Genomic DNA, 15,994 nt, shown 5'->3' with positions numbered 1-15,994 from the left:
TCAAAACATAGTTATCTTCCCTTACACTATAGCTATTACTCTACTGCCAGGATTTCTTCTTTTGCCCAGCTAAGCATTCTTCTGATTTATTCTCACTTGCTCCAGTCCTTTATACCCCACTTGAGTCCCTAAAAGAAAAACTTCCCATTCTCACATTACAGTTATTGAGAATGTGAAGCTTGACTGACTCAGTTATATCTGTATTTATTTGAAAGGACCTGAAGTATGTTGAAATTTATACAAATTCAAATTTGGAAATTTGGTACAAAAAAACAAACATTCTTGGGAGAATAGGAACATTAATCATACAGATTAGTGAAATAATGTAAAGTTACTGTTTAGAAAGCAAAGAGGCTTCCCTCAAATTGTATATTACGTAAGGTATTAAACATAATTTGTTACAAACCTTTGTCAGGTCCTGTTGATAGCACTGGATTGACAACTACTTCCTGGTTTCTTTCCCCACAGCTTGCTCCCCTCTTCCACTTCCTCTTTGGCCATCTCTGTGGAGGCAGCCATGGCCTTACATGGAACACTTGGCTATCAAGAAGCTCAAGCTTTAGGTATGGAGGTTATGTAGTCATTTGTATAATGTTGGGATTTAATTTTCAAAGTTTCCATATATTTGTCTCAGTCCTTGCTAAGTCCAACAATGGACATTTATTAATGGAAATATATCAGCAATGGTATATTGAGAGAAGGTTGAACCCACTCCTATCAGAAGTGTCAAATATAACTCCTTTTTTCACCTGGATTTTTGACTAGGGCTTTGCATCTTCCACAATTACCTGGATAATGTGGTTTTATCATCTACTGTTTGATACTCAACACAATTCTTTGAGTTCCTAGTAATCTTTGGCTTCCTCAAGTCATTTTGGATGTTTTGTTCCAAATGACCATTTTGATTACCTAACATATTGAGGTTACATTACAAGCCCTTTTATAACAACCATTATGGCTGTAGTCTCATGTGCTATGTATCATCTTTCCCTGAAGGCTTATTTTATTTTTCTTTGCTGCTGACATACAGATATTGCCAGTCAGAGTGATTTGTGTTGATTGTACACAGGATGCTTTATCCTTCTACCTATGTCTTTGAACCAGTTCTTCTTCCCTAAGACAGGGAAGGATATAAATCCCTTTCACTGATTCATCTGATTATTATTTCTCATTTTTATGACCAATCAGATATTGACCATTTGCTATGTCCAGTGAGAGTCTTGAAGATTTTGTTGCCTTCTTTAATGCCTTTGGAGATGCAAGACAATAAGTGTTTATTCATTGGGACTATTCAGTTTCCCAGGACAGATTCCCATTTACATTAAAATATATGGGTATGAAATTAATTAATATTGCTTGCTTTGGGCTCTCTTCTGCAATTTATGCCTACCAAGATTCATCACATTTCTATTTCCTTAGAGGCCTAGTTGAATTGCCTACTTTTATGTTATTTGCATGATCTGACAGTATCTTCATAACCTCAAGATTATATAGAGGGATAAGTATTTTCCTTGCTCTTGTCTCTACTTTATTTTTCAGTGTCCCTTTTCACAATATTCCACTCTTTGATAAGTGTTACTTAGGCAGGTGTGCTCTTATCAAACCAATTCCACACTAGCAACCACTAATTCAATATGTTTTATCTATATTACAACAGGCTCTGTAGAAATGAGGTGTTCCATTTAGACCACCTAGAGCCTGACTAGATTGTACTACTGTACTATGCTGGATTGCCATTTATGGACTATAGTGACTAAAACATAAGGGGGTCCTACATGTCACTGTTGGGCCTGGCATGGCCAGCTGGTTAAGGCACTCAACTTATAATCCAAGGGTTGCAGGTTCAAATCCCCCTCACACCAGACATGCTTGCCCTTTCAGTTGTAGGGACATTATAATGTGATGGTCAATCCCACTATTCATTGGTAAAAGAGTAGCCCAAAAGGTTGGCAGTGGGGGATGATGACTAGCTGCCTTCTCTCTTGTCTTATACTGCTAAATTAGGGATGGCTAGTGCAGATAGCCCTTGTATAGCTTTGTGTGAAATTAAAAAAACAAACAAACCTCTCCTTGTTAATCATTAGATTCAATAAATCAAGGTTGGTTTGTTTTTAGAAATTTTGGGAACTTAGTGTACCTATTGCACTATTTCCAGAACACTGTTACTTAGGGTTCCCCAATGTGCATTACCCATCAGATTTTACTATTGGAGCTAGGAAATCCTTACTACACCTGGTTCCCAGTCACTGAGGTGATGGAGAGACACTTTACCTCCAGAATATTATAGTGAATTTCCTTCTTTTTTAGAGAAGAAGGTGGAATGGTGAGATCTCTTTCTTGGGTCTTTGAATGTTCAGATGTTGGTAGGAGACGTACCAACTTGGGAAGTTTACTTGTAATAACAATTCAGATTTGACATTTGATTATCTTTTTGGTTAGTATTAGTTTAGTACATTTTACATGAAAGAGGTTTCATTCTCTCCCCATAATTCTGAATGTGAGTAGTCACATTCTGAGTTTTGGTTGATCATAGTTTGGTCTGCATCCTCTCCATAATTCCATGGCCAAGTGTAATTTACCTTACTCACACAGTTGTGGATTGAGGATGAGTGTTTATAATTCCAGACTAGTTGAGCTCCGTTTCTTCATGTTGAGTAAGGCCTAAGAAGATCCTGGCGTTTTTAGTCTGGGGTGATGCATTTTGGTCTTTATCAGGTTGAGGAGAAGGTTTGTTCATTACAATGTTGCTTATCCTCTCTTTGTGGTTCTGGTGGCTTGGAATGTATCACTTTGTGGCTTCAGGTTGGGATCCACTCTTAAGTATGTACATATGTGTGTATACTGCATTCCAGTTACTCTAGCCACCAACATGAAATATAGGGACAATGAACCTATAATTCCAACCCTGAGTAGTGCAACATTGGCTGTCTAGTTAGGGCTTGATCAGTAGTGATGATAAATCTTAAAATTCCACCCATTGTACATGCATTAAGTTCTGGGTGAAGAGCATACCTGTTAGGGATGTAGTGCAGTTCCCCCGGGCCCGGCATGGCCAAGCGTGTTAAGGTGTTCAACTCATAATCCGAGGGTCGTGGGTTCGAATCCCAGTCGCACCAAACATGCTCGCCCTTTCAGCCGTGGGGGTATTATAATGTGATGGTCAATCCCACTATTTGCTGGTAAAAAAGTAGCTCAAGAGTTGGCAGTGGGTAGTGATGACTAGCTGCCTTCCCTCTAGTCTTACACTGCTAAATTAGGGACAGCTAGTGCAGATAGCTCTCGAGTAGCTTTGCTCGAAATTCAAAAGAAACAAACAAAGCAGTTCCCCCACTAGGGTGCCAATTTTCTATTGGCATACACATGATCTATGCATATGCTTTTTGTATGGATAATGTCCTCACCAGCCTCTCCATCTTATTAATGTTTTGTAAGCTAGCATTTTCTTAAATCAAAAATGTATTTCCAATAACAGTTGGCTTCCCTTACACTCTCCCTACTAAGAGCTGGCGTTAAGACACTGAAGACTAAGGCAGTCTTGAAAAAGTAATATTATATTACTGAGGTGCTTATATATGGTACTAGGATATGGGGTTTACTTACATAGGTGTGGAATGTCCCAAAAGGAATATTGCCATGGGCCATTAAGTGGGGTCTAAAAGACAAGAAACCGTGGCAGTTGAATAACAGCTGTAAGTGTCTAAGAAGTTAAGTATTATTGGAAATACATTTTTGATTTAAGAAAATGTTAACTTATCTAATAGGTTGTTTCAAATATGTTTGGACACTAGAATGATGTTTCTTAAGTAAAGGATGTGTAGAATTATATGATAAATTTATGATATTATAGTCATCAAGAGGATTCCACAGTCATTCATGGGATATAATTTTGATTGAAACTAACAGCTGTACTGTAAACCTCAGGAGGGAATGAAATGATGAAACAGCTAAACTGGCTGAGAAAAGTAATGGTTATTTCAATTTGTCATCCAATAGTAGATATGCTGTTTTATGACAAATAGTTTGTGACATGGTTGTGGTTAGAAGATTTACTAATGTTTTGTATATATTGTAATGAATATTTATGTATATTTGTACATGCTAATTAATCTAAAAAATATACAAGTGTTATTCTTTCATAGGTATTATTTATGAATAAATCAACAAAATGCTCAGAAAAGACAAACCTTCCAGTATTTCTTCAACTAGATATATTCTCTATGTGTCCTTCATCTCAGCTGTATGTGTGGGCTGGTTTATTATCTACTTTTTCCATGGATGTATTGACTAGTGTAGACTTGAATGGCTGTTGTCTACTAACTGATATAATTTTACCAGAGATTCTCCAGTTGATTTATGGGTAATCTTTTATTTATTTATTTTTTTTGTAATTTACATATTCTTTGATTCCTTTAAAAATGGAAAAAAAATATTAATAAAGAGAGAAAAAATAACAAACTGTGAAAACTTATGTTGGTAAGTTAGCTGTTAAGTTAATATAGTTATGTATGGGTCTTCACTATACTGTTAATATATTGAAATCTCATATTCATCCTATTAAAGTTAATTTAGGTAATTAACTTTTTAGCTGGTTTCATTTATGTTGATACTATTTAATATTATTATTTTTTATTTAAATGTAAATAATCCTATATTTTTGTTTGTGTCAGAACATGCCTGTAGTACATGACAGAATTAATATCACAGTAAAACTACTGCAATTCAGTATATCAGAGCACAACCTAGATCACCTATGTGTTTCTCAGTTCCATGTGCAAATATGTTTTGCATGGTAGCAGTGATTAGTGTTGCTTGTTCTGCATCTTGCAGTTTTAAGCTTCATCCATTTACACATCCTCAGAGTAACTGACGTGCTATGAGTGTGTTTTATCAACATTAAAAGTGTAATTTGGGTAATGTTTCATATCAAGTTTTTTTCAAAGAACATTTATTTCTGGTACTCTATAAGAATAATATTATCATATACCTTTTGCAAATGACTCCATTAATCACTGCAATAACTTATTTTTGACTTTATAGAATGCATTATGACTTTCATTCATCAGAGTGTAAAAAATTAATAACAAGTTTTTAATTATGAAGTTATGGAAAATAGACCTAAAACATTTTGACAAAGACAGCTGATGTAATTTATTGTGATTCTTACATAACTGTTTATCGTATTGTTCATATGGAAACATGTAGATAAGAGAAAGAATCTACATGTTGAAGTACCTTTTATAAAAAAAATGTCACAAAATTTGAGCAGCTTTATATACCCTGATATATGTTAACTAATTTCTTCCTTGATTTAATACATCATTTTACCATTGTTTTTGAATAAGCTTCTAAATTGCTTTCTTATTTATTTTGGATAGGATCTTGAATAAGAATGCCCTGATGTTTAACTTAAATAGTTTTGTACAATATGTAAGATTTAAATACTTTTTATGTTTAAAAGTTGGGCAGTTAATGTGAACTAAGCTATTATTTATTTAGATAACTTTAAGTTTAAACCTTATTTTTAGTAGTGGGAAAAAATCAATTTCTCAAAGAATATATTTTATAGACAGTGAATAAAGGCATTGCTAGTTACTTAAAAGATTTGGGGCTTTGGCTTATATTATAGGTGCAGAAATTTTCAACATTTCAGTATGATATTGATTATAACTTTCTATTCTTATTTTTCAAGACACTAACTAGGGATTTGGGGCATTGTCGAATAAAATGTGAACATGAGTTCTATGTGCCAGTGCCTCGTGACACCTTTACTATTTCTTCAAGTCAGGTGCTTTTTCTCCTTCAAGGGGCTGCTCAGGTATCTTGGTTGGTGAAGGTGGTGAAGTCCACTATCACTCTATCTCAATAACTAGTTCATCTTAGGGTATTCTTCCTTTTTTATCTCATGCTGGTCCAACTTTCTCCTCTTTGTCTGCATAATTTGGAGTTTTTAGTTTGGTAGGCACATTCCTCACTTTTAGTTCCAGTGAAAGTGTTTCTTTTTTGAGGACTTGAGCCTTCTTGAAGACATTTTTTCACCTGGTTCATGCTCACGTGTTTTTTATCAGTGAGTACTTTGATATTGGTAGAACCTCACCAGAGACCCTCTGGGTTGCCTGATTTCTCTCCTTCCTTCCGTTTAATATATTTTCACTGTTGGTGATGGTCAATGTAACAGTTAATGTCTTTTTCTCACCCCCATCCAGATGTATATATTTTTTTATTGATCAATCACTGTCAGGAATGGGTGTGTCTTCTGAAGCCTAGGAGATCTAGAGCTGTTGGTCTTTAGCAAAATCAAGTCTCCTTGTAGTGAGAATATAGATTATTTCAACCATCTCTTTGTTCTGGGCTCACTACCTTATTATTTCCTGGATACTTTCTTTCTTGTTGCAGATCATTTGCATCATTCTAACTGGTTTTTCCACATGGAGTGGTATCTCTACCCCACACGTCTTCTGGTAGCTATGTCCTCAGTTGATCCTTGGCTGGATGTATTTGCCACTTTTTTGAATACAAAACTTCCTCTTCTTAAGTACACTTCTACACATCCAATGGCTTTTTTGGTTGACACCCTCAGTCAGAATTGGAGAGTCTTTAGTATTTATTCATAGCCTTCTATCCATCTTCTTCTCAGAGCCATTTCCATTATAATGTTTAGGGACAACAAGGGACCTGGAGGTCCATCTTGGCTGTTCACATCTAAAAATTTCAAAAAAATTTAAAACCCTTCCTTATCATTCATAAATCTATTAAGCTTTCTTTTAAATTCACTCAAGTTTACTGCCTCCAATCCATATTCCACTCTGTGGTGAGTGATGCCTGTCTAGGTATACTGTTTTTTAAAATCCAAACTGAATGATGTTATGGGTCTATAACATTCACTGTTGAGATGGGATACTCCACAAGACTGCTTGCAGTATTTTGCTTCATAACTATGTTTTTACCAAACTGTACTGTCATGGACTAATATGAGTAAGCAGACAGAGATCACTTCCTATCCCTGGCATTTCTTGGATTGACAGAATTATGAATGCACTGCTTTTCAAAATAGGGTTTCATGGCCATCAATTGTATTTTCTCCAGTGATGTGTTCTTCCAGACCTTCAATATATTCTTCCCTCATCTTGTACTGGAGTGTGGGAGTCCTTTTCTCTTATTTAGCTCTAGCTGCTGGGATGATGGACCATGGAGGAATTCTCCTGAGTGCTCACATTTCCACTTGTTTAAAAGTAGGATGGTGGTGTTCTATCTGTGTAAAAGGTATGACTATTCTTCTGCCATGGATCTAATGTTATATGCCAAGTGTCACAGGTCTGATTTACAGTTCACCCTACCTACTGTCACTTGTGTATCAGTTCCTGGACAACAGAATTTTGGTTGGAGTGTGATCACCCAACATGAGTCCTCACATGTGTGTGAACTGGGAATTTCCTCCTCTTACCATGGACTGCATATTATATTATCAATGCTGTTTGGTTTAAGACTTGAATTGACCCTTCACATTGCACTTCTGTCTTCTCGAAATTTATTACTACAAATAGTGCTGGTTTAGGTTATTTAAATGGAGGATCTTCTTTTTTTCTGGGCCCTAAACCTTTGATAAATAGTCAAGGATCCTCCTTCTCCTGCCACAGACAGTCACTTCCAGTTACACTAGTTTGAACTGTAGTTGACCTCCAGCTTATGGTCCAATGAGATTCAAGCCATTCTATACATATTCTACTTTCTTCAAATTTGGAATTGATATTTTGTTCCACCCTTTTTAGTAATACAACATCTATTGGCTTCACATGGGCAGTGATTGTACCTGTTTAAGGTGTGCTGCTGTCATTCACAAGTGTCTTTCCTGTGCATAATGAGGACACATCCCATGGAGACTCTTGAAATGCTTTTGAAGAGTGCTCATCTAGGTACTTTACACCAGTTTTCTATCTGATCATTATAGGATTCCAGCTGGGAGGTAAATGATCATACTGAAAGTTGATGGTTTCATACACTGAAAATATACTCTAGGTAGATCTGATGTCAGCTGTTTTCTGTTGTTGTTGTTATTATTTTTCCATACTTAATTGAGATGGGGTTCAACTGTATAGAGGGAGTCAGCTGTCATAGGAAGGTGTGTCATGCTTCTGTTGTCCATTGCTAAGTTGCATGCTGAAATGCAGGCAGCTGAACCACATGGTATACACATGGAATTAGGTGGGAGTTCAAGGCTAGTGGTGAATGAACATTAGATATTCATTTTTTTTCTAAAGAAATAAAAATTTACTGATATTTTAATTGGAATGTGCAAGAATCGAATAGATTGCATCCTTTAATTAAATTAAAAATTAATATTACTTCCAGTCAGAGTAAGCTTTATACTTAGAACACAAATAAAAATTACCTTGGTAATACATATAGCTAATTAGGTGTACATTTCTTCTACTTTTGCTTATAAAAATTAGAATGCATTTGGTTCATCAGTTGGAATTCATTTTTGTTAATGATTTGTTTTGTTTGAGCTTTGATTTAGTCCAAAACTCCTGACATTTCTGTTATTATGAAGTGTAATTAGTCTTAAATATTTTTTTTCTTTCTTCATAGATAAATATAAAGTTTCTTAATTAGATGTAGAAATAATCTATTAGTGTTACTTCATTTTTATCACATTTTTTCCAATAAGATGATGAATGGTGCACTAAATACAGTACGCACTTTGAATGAACCCTAAGAACCTATGTGGACTTTGAAAAGAGGATGTTCTGACATAAACCTAATATGAGAGACAACTAACATCACAATTTGATATCAAATAAACATTACGTAGTTTTCTCAATAAAAATATAAACCTAGTTCTTCATAACTAATAGATAATACAGGGAGGGCCTGATAATATTTTTTTATAGTATTATGAAAAAAAAACTCTATTCTTTCTGTCTTGTGAGTGTTTTGCATTCACTGACCATTATCTTTATTAGCTATATATTGTTTCTGGAAACTGGAAACCACTGTCAAAATATAAAATTTGTTATATGAATTGTGAAAAATCAAATTTTTTGCCTGTATAGTTAGAAAACATCTGAATATGATGTTAAGCAGAGATGTTGAAGGTTTTTTCTTTAAATTTAAGGATAAACTATATTAATATTGAATGTTTAAAATTTAAATTGTGCACAGCTGAAAATAACAGTAAATTTATGGATATACACTTGGTAATAGCTGTTAATGATAAATTGCCTGAAGATGTATCTTAATTGCTTAAAGACATTCATTGTAAAGTTGTTTAATGATATTAAGTTTAAAGATAAACAATATTGTAGGAGTTGAAAGTTAATAGAAATATTATTTTTATGGTATATTTTTCAAACTACTTAAGTCATGATTAATTATATTTTACAGTGATGACTTGGTCCTTGCTTCATCTAGAGTATTGCAGAAATGGACACGGAAAACTAGGTAATTATTCAACTGTTCTTACCCAGGATTATTTTCACAAGCCAGATCTATAAGTGATTCATTTATTGATATAGTGATTGACATAGTTTTTATGGATATAAAAAATAGCATGTTTAACCTAAATTTGTATAGATAATTACAGGAGTTGAATACTTAAAAAGAAGTTATAAGGAATTGGTAACATGAATTGGATTGGTTACACTTATTGTACTTTGTGTTTTTAATTTGCCAAGAGTGCTTATTTGAGCAACCAAATAAAATCACAACTGGTTGAATATTTAGTGAGTTACCTTGTAGTTGCCACATAATTTTACTGACTAAGGGGAAAAACTAATGAAAGATACTTGTTTGACTGTAATAAAGCTAAATCAATAATGATAAGCACATCCAATAGGATTTTACATTCTTGAAGCAATTTTAAATTGGGCCTTTTGATTAAATAGGAAATACAAAGTATGACAAAAATGCTAAAATGTGACATTTATGATTACCTTCATTAACCCTTTCCAGGCAGGTCACAGTTGAAAGGCCATATCATTGCATTTCTTTACTTGCCTTCAAAATTTTATTGAACTACTATTTTACAAATTTATTTCCTTAACTTTGGTATCAAACTAGATTATAGTTCAAATTTTCATATTTTACAGTATTTAATTTCTTAATTGAAATGTAACTATTGAACAGACACACCTAAACATTGATTTTTGTGTGTCACATGGTATGGTGAATGCAGCACTAGCTTACTTTGGATGTTGGTGATGTCAAAGTACAAAGTCTGTAGCTTTTTATGAATTAGGAACTCAAATGACTGATATCGATAAGCTAGAATATAAAATAAAAACCTTTTTATTTTTTCTATTTGCTGAGCTATCATTATATTTAGTGAATCAAACACAGTGGACCCCACTCACCTTTTTCCATTTTTGGAAATGGTTCTTTATATACACTTTTATATATGACATGAGAGTAACCAAACAGAAGTTCAGAATATTTCTTTAGTGATTTTCTAAGCCATTTTCAAATATAACATCATTTTCTTTTTTTTTCGAGACAAACTTTTGAGCTGGTAAAATTTAATCTTTGTTTGACAAAAATGCAGCTTAGTTATTAAAATTGATAAACTATAATGGAATTTTATGGTATCAGTAAAGTAATTTGTGATTTTTTTGGTTATTCAAATGTAAATATAAAATATAAAAACAAATATTTTCTTTCACATTCTTAAGATGTGAAATTTCTTGAGACTAATAAGCTAAGACAAACAGTACAGTGTTTGTAACCAGAAGAGATAAATGTGTGCTTTATTTCTTTATTTACTGTTCTGTGTTTTAAGAAAAATAAGTTTAAGAATTTTGTTTGTAAATAGTAATCATTTGTATACATATACAATTTATAATAATTTAAATGTGACTCTATTTTATCAAATGGTAGTCCACTACAACACAGTGAAGATAGGTCACTTTTTAAAAACTAAAAGTCAGTTGTATATTATTCGATACAGTAACATGAGTGTATGTGTGCTACAATAACTTCTGTATTGTTAGCCAGGCATGGCTGAAAGATCAGTATAATAAAAATAATAAATCTACATAAGTTTATAATGTACACAGGCTATGTATACTTCAAAATTGACCAAATAGAAACTATACTGTTTGTTTTGTTTTGAAAGGTAGAGAACATTTATTGATAGCAATAACATGTCAATTTATTTTTAATATTTGAATCACTTTAGCTGTGTTCTTTGTTTGCAGAAAGCAGTGAAAGAATCAGCTATATAATTTTGCAGGGAAAATTGCTTGAAGTACTAGTTTTGGCTAGAACTATATTTAAGTTTCATTTCTGTCAAGTCTTACCAGAATGTCATGTCAACTACATATAGAGTTTCCATATGAGTGACTAAGTTTGTTAAACTTAACCAATGTTAAAAATTAATTCCCAAAATGTTTCAGTAAAAAGGTCAAATAACGTATGAAAGAAAACGTGAATAGCTTTTTTGTTAGAATACTTATTTTGGCACGTGTTTTGCTGTTACCTTAATCTTATAGATAAACAAGAAATTACATAAGATCTGTGATGAAGAAATTTAAAGGTGAATTATATGATGCTTCTTGTATAGCATCCATATAAAGTAATTTTTTTTTTATCTTTCCTCTTTAGTGTTTGGATACACCAATGTGTTTATAGTCTTTTGATTCTTCTTTTTGTCATTTATTAGGTGGATAATATGCTCTTTGTTTTTTACATTAATTTGCTTAAACCTTTCTACTTTTCAAATTTAAAATGATAAAATGATTACATCAAGTTTAGGCAAGTCCTATTTGATTTTTCTCTCAAATTACCTCAAATAAAATTATTACTGAAATTTTTAGATTTCGCATTTTCTTTCATTTTTATGCTTCATTAATGTTTATTTTGGACAAAGTAATCTTAAAAAAAACTCCAAAGTACTAGCTTAATGTTTGGTTGTTATCCTATCTTGTAATTTTTATTGAGGTGGTGGAATTTATGTAATTTTATGCTTGTGTGGATAAAACTTGTCAATGTACAACACAATTTGTTCGAGTTTGTTGCTTAATTTTGTCTCGTATAGTTTTAGAACTGAATTTTTGAAATTGATGACATGAAAACTAAAATTCAGTCCCTTACATGTTTGTTTTCACAATTTTTTAATTTCATGAGCATATAAAACCTTAAATTTATCATCGCTGAGTTGAGGCTATTTTATTTCTCACAATTTATTTATCATAAAGCTCCCTTCCTTCCTTACCAGATGGTAAATTTTGAAAACTTGCTTATTATGCTTCACTCTGTGTGGTATTTGTATCTACTTATGGTTTAGTATTATTTCTATGTCACATGAAAGGTAATTAATTGTTTTTGAATAATGTCAATTATTAGGCCTGTATAGTATTGCCGTCAATTTAAACATGCACAGAAAATGCCATTTTGGTCAACAGTTATGGATGTAATGCATAATGGTATCATATAGTCTGTGTTGAAAGCAGTTTTGATTTCATTATAAGTTTGTAAACTGATTAAAAATAGTTATATTTTGTATCATTTAGTGTTTCAGATATAGTGGCATTTATGTCTTAATTTTTATTAATGCAAGGTCAGAGATAGTGAGATTTCTACTGGAGTGGTATTAAAGCACTAATATGTGTTTTTAGAAGATGCACTCTGATCTTGTTGTTTAATTTAAATAGCATATCTCATTTGGTTTTCATCAAATGTAGAGAGTTCTCAAAGTTCACAAACTATGGTTATGATACAAATATGAGTACTTAGGCCTTAATACAGTCTTCTGTCATAAGTGGTATTCGAAGTGATGGCCTTGGTTACAGACTGTTGTTCCACAGTGCAAACTCTACTGCAGAATTCCTTTTCACAACACACTGAAGCTGATGTTGTCTCCTTTCTACATGCTTTTGATGGTTTACCAACTGTATGGGATGATAACTTCAAAGCAATACAGGGGCACAATAGCCAATGAAAGATATCTTTGAATGATATTATGTGAGTTCCCTTATGTTCATGCATCTTGTGAAAAGAACTATATGATGACTACGGGTGGATTCCTTGTCTTGATAGAGCTGTACTTTATTGGTATTCATGTCATATGAAGATGATATTCCATTGTAGCATCAGCACATTAACCCAATAGCTTACATTGGCACTGCACATGCTGTGCAGAAATGGTGGTTTCACTGGTCTTGACCATGCTAAGTCAACTACCATTCTTTATACTCACCCTACCTAATAGTTCAACCAAGTTGGCACACATATCCCCAAATTAATTGCAGTGGAATACTGTGTTTTTGATATATGTTTTAACTTTTTTCATTACCTGAGTAACTGATAGGTATTTATAAAATAATCTGTTTTTTTTGTTAGAGTAATATTTTTTTTCTCATATTCAGTGTGGTTCAACACTAAGGATATTTCTTTCTTTAAAACAGTATAGTATTTTTTATTTTTATAGTTTTATAACTGTGAATAAAAGAATATTTCTTTGCAAAGTTCTGTAAGGTAATCTTTTCAGAAGGGGCTAATTTTATGCACTGTCTGCAGTTACAGATCACCATTCTTCAACTGCTTGCAGTAAAAGTATGAGAACTTTTAACCTGTATAATTGTAGGGCATGAGGATGGTCTTGTATAAGGTGATTAGATGTGTAAATTGTTACCATGGGCCATGAAAAACTGAACAGGAAACTTTTACATTTTAAAGCCAAAATAATCTGCCTGCAATCTAATGTCATGAAGACATTAGATAGATAACAGGATGTGATGTGCAAACCTGGCTTTCTATCTTCTGTACAGTACTTGTGGCTGTAAATGACTGAGGCTCTGTATGTCATACTTTTATTCTGTTTGCTTCTAAATATTTTTTCTATGTAGAGATTTTAGCTGGTGCCTTTTTCTAAAATTATTATAACATATTTGAAATCTGTGTGTTTAGTATTGAAACAAAATTGAAATAGATATTCACAGCAAACATTCTTCTTCATCCTCTTCACATCTGACTTTAACCATGGAAACAACATTTAGGTTTGGTTGGGTAGAAAATATGTCCATACACATCTCTTAATAGAGTTGGAGAATGAGAAAAAGAAGAGAGGAAGAAAGATGGAGATTAATAAACTCTTAACATATAAGATGTTGGTCATTTTCAATTACTCTAGCTCTTCAGAAATAGAGCTGAAAGCTAAAGTAGAAGCTAAGGCCATCATTTGTTCCATTAAACCTTCTAAGAGACACTTTAACACCTGCCACATGAGTCAGCCCATCATTTTGATATGGATATAAAAAAATTTCAGAAAGGTTTTGGTTGCTTTGAGTATGCAAAAAGATATTTACACTATTTGTGATGTTTAGATTGCTGGACCAGACTCTTGACCTGACCCGAGACCATAGGAGTCAACATGGAGGTGTTAACATGTAAATGTAAAGTCGAACAATGTGGAAACAAAACATGCTTGAAGTGTTTTGGATTTACTTGAGAACTTAGAGACTAAGGTAACTGGTGGGTCCAGTTCAGATGAAGGAAGAACATATTTGAAGATATCCTAAATGATTTGACATACCAGCTAAATCAGAGATTTATCAATTGATTACTGCATTGACAGTGAAACATAAAAAATGTGCATAATAGTATTGTTATCTTCAAAAAGGAGGATTAGAGTCATATAAAAGAAATCATTAGTCTCAAGATTTTATGAAATGGCACAATTAAAATCTAAAGATGCAGCATTGAAGTTGAAGCAGATGCACAATGCATTGCACTGTGATTTTCCTAGAGATTTTAAAATCAAAATACCATTTCTACAATGAAGAGCAAATATAAGAATGATGGTATAATGCCCAGTATGGTACCACCATAGTATAATCTATGTGGATCTTACCATGTCATATTTTCATGAATATTTAGTGTTTTTATTTTAGAAATTGTGCCAAGTTTTATTTATTGAGATCTATTGAAATAACCCTAAATCATCAGTTTCCAATAGGACCCCTCTTGTTGACCATCATAGGCTGAATGATATAGGATTCAGAGCTGGCTTGTGTGGCAAGTGTTAAAACAGTAACCCAAAGGGAGAAAATTATTTCATATTAGTCATACATATCAATTCCTGTTGTTAAATGTCTACAACCATTTTAAATGGTTTAGGAAAGAGCTAATTCTTACTTACAGTCAGGTTAATCTTTGGATCAACTGCAGTCCTTTGTCAGTGTTGTGCTAACAGAATTGTTTGATATGTTGGAAGAAGTATCATATAAGAATGTACTCAGTTATGAGGTTTGAACATTTATTATGATTATTACAAAAAAATATTATTAATGATTAACATGAGATGTATTGTTTTTTTTCAAGTTATCTTTTAATATATATTAATATATTTATTCAGAGAAGCCTTACATCAAGACAAATATACAACCATTCTTAAGAAACATTTGGATTGTAAAGGAAAAGTGATTCAATCCCTTCTACATTATGTGTGGACTCATTGGGAGCATTATATTGATGTGAGTTTTTTATTGCCACATTCTTACTGGTCTTGCATGTAATGTATATCTAATTAAGACATTTTGGAAAAGTTACAATAAAAGTACCAAGGATGAGTCTATACTGAAAATTATGTTTGTCTTTTGTGTGTATGCTGTGTCTTATAAATAATTATACAAATCACATGTACAAGATTCATTTTGTGTTACACTGTTTTGTTCTTGGAGCATTCATGTATTTTTATTTCTTTTATATGTTTATAATTAGAACAAATTAATTAAAAGTACTTACTTTATTAATAAGTGTTAAGCACACATGATTAAAGGTTAAATATAATGGAAAAAGGGAAGGAGAAATAAATTGCTATATTCTATCATTAATAGAATCAATATACTACGAATAATCAAAATGAAGAATAAAGACTGGTTAACTGAAATGCGAACATTAAAAAAAAAAAAGAAACCAGTCCTGAAATTGTTTTTAAAGAGTGAATTAAAAAATAGCAAGACATGATCACATGTGGAAAAAAAAGTTATACACTTATATTATG

The 15,994-nt window shown here is 32.7% G+C and overlaps 1 protein-coding gene across 7 annotated transcripts in view; it reads left to right on the top strand.

Moving 5' to 3' along the window:
- Nucleotides 1-15,994, top strand: part of LOC143222992 (tRNA (32-2'-O)-methyltransferase regulator THADA-like) — a 200,513-nt gene that overhangs the window by 59,044 nt on the left and 125,475 nt on the right. For all 7 annotated transcript variants that reach the window (XR_013012601.1, XR_013012602.1, XM_076450318.1 and 4 more), the window contains 3 exons: nucleotides 4,140-4,357; nucleotides 9,382-9,438; nucleotides 15,347-15,464. Coding sequence is in view for 5 of the 7 variants with exons in the window: in XM_076450318.1 (XP_076306433.1) it covers nucleotides 4,140-4,357; nucleotides 9,382-9,438; nucleotides 15,347-15,464 (393 nt within the window). In the remaining 2 variants the exon portion in view is untranslated. The remainder of the gene's footprint in view (nucleotides 1-4,139; nucleotides 4,358-9,381; nucleotides 9,439-15,346; nucleotides 15,465-15,994) is intronic.

The sequence above is a fragment of the Tachypleus tridentatus genome, chromosome 8 (assembly GCF_004210375.1).
Source record: "Tachypleus tridentatus isolate NWPU-2018 chromosome 8, ASM421037v1, whole genome shotgun sequence".
Classification (NCBI taxonomy): Eukaryota; Metazoa; Arthropoda; class Merostomata; order Xiphosura; family Limulidae; genus Tachypleus; species Tachypleus tridentatus.
The sequence above is the reverse complement of the archived record's forward strand: the minus strand, read 5'-3'. Positions and strand labels throughout refer to the sequence as shown.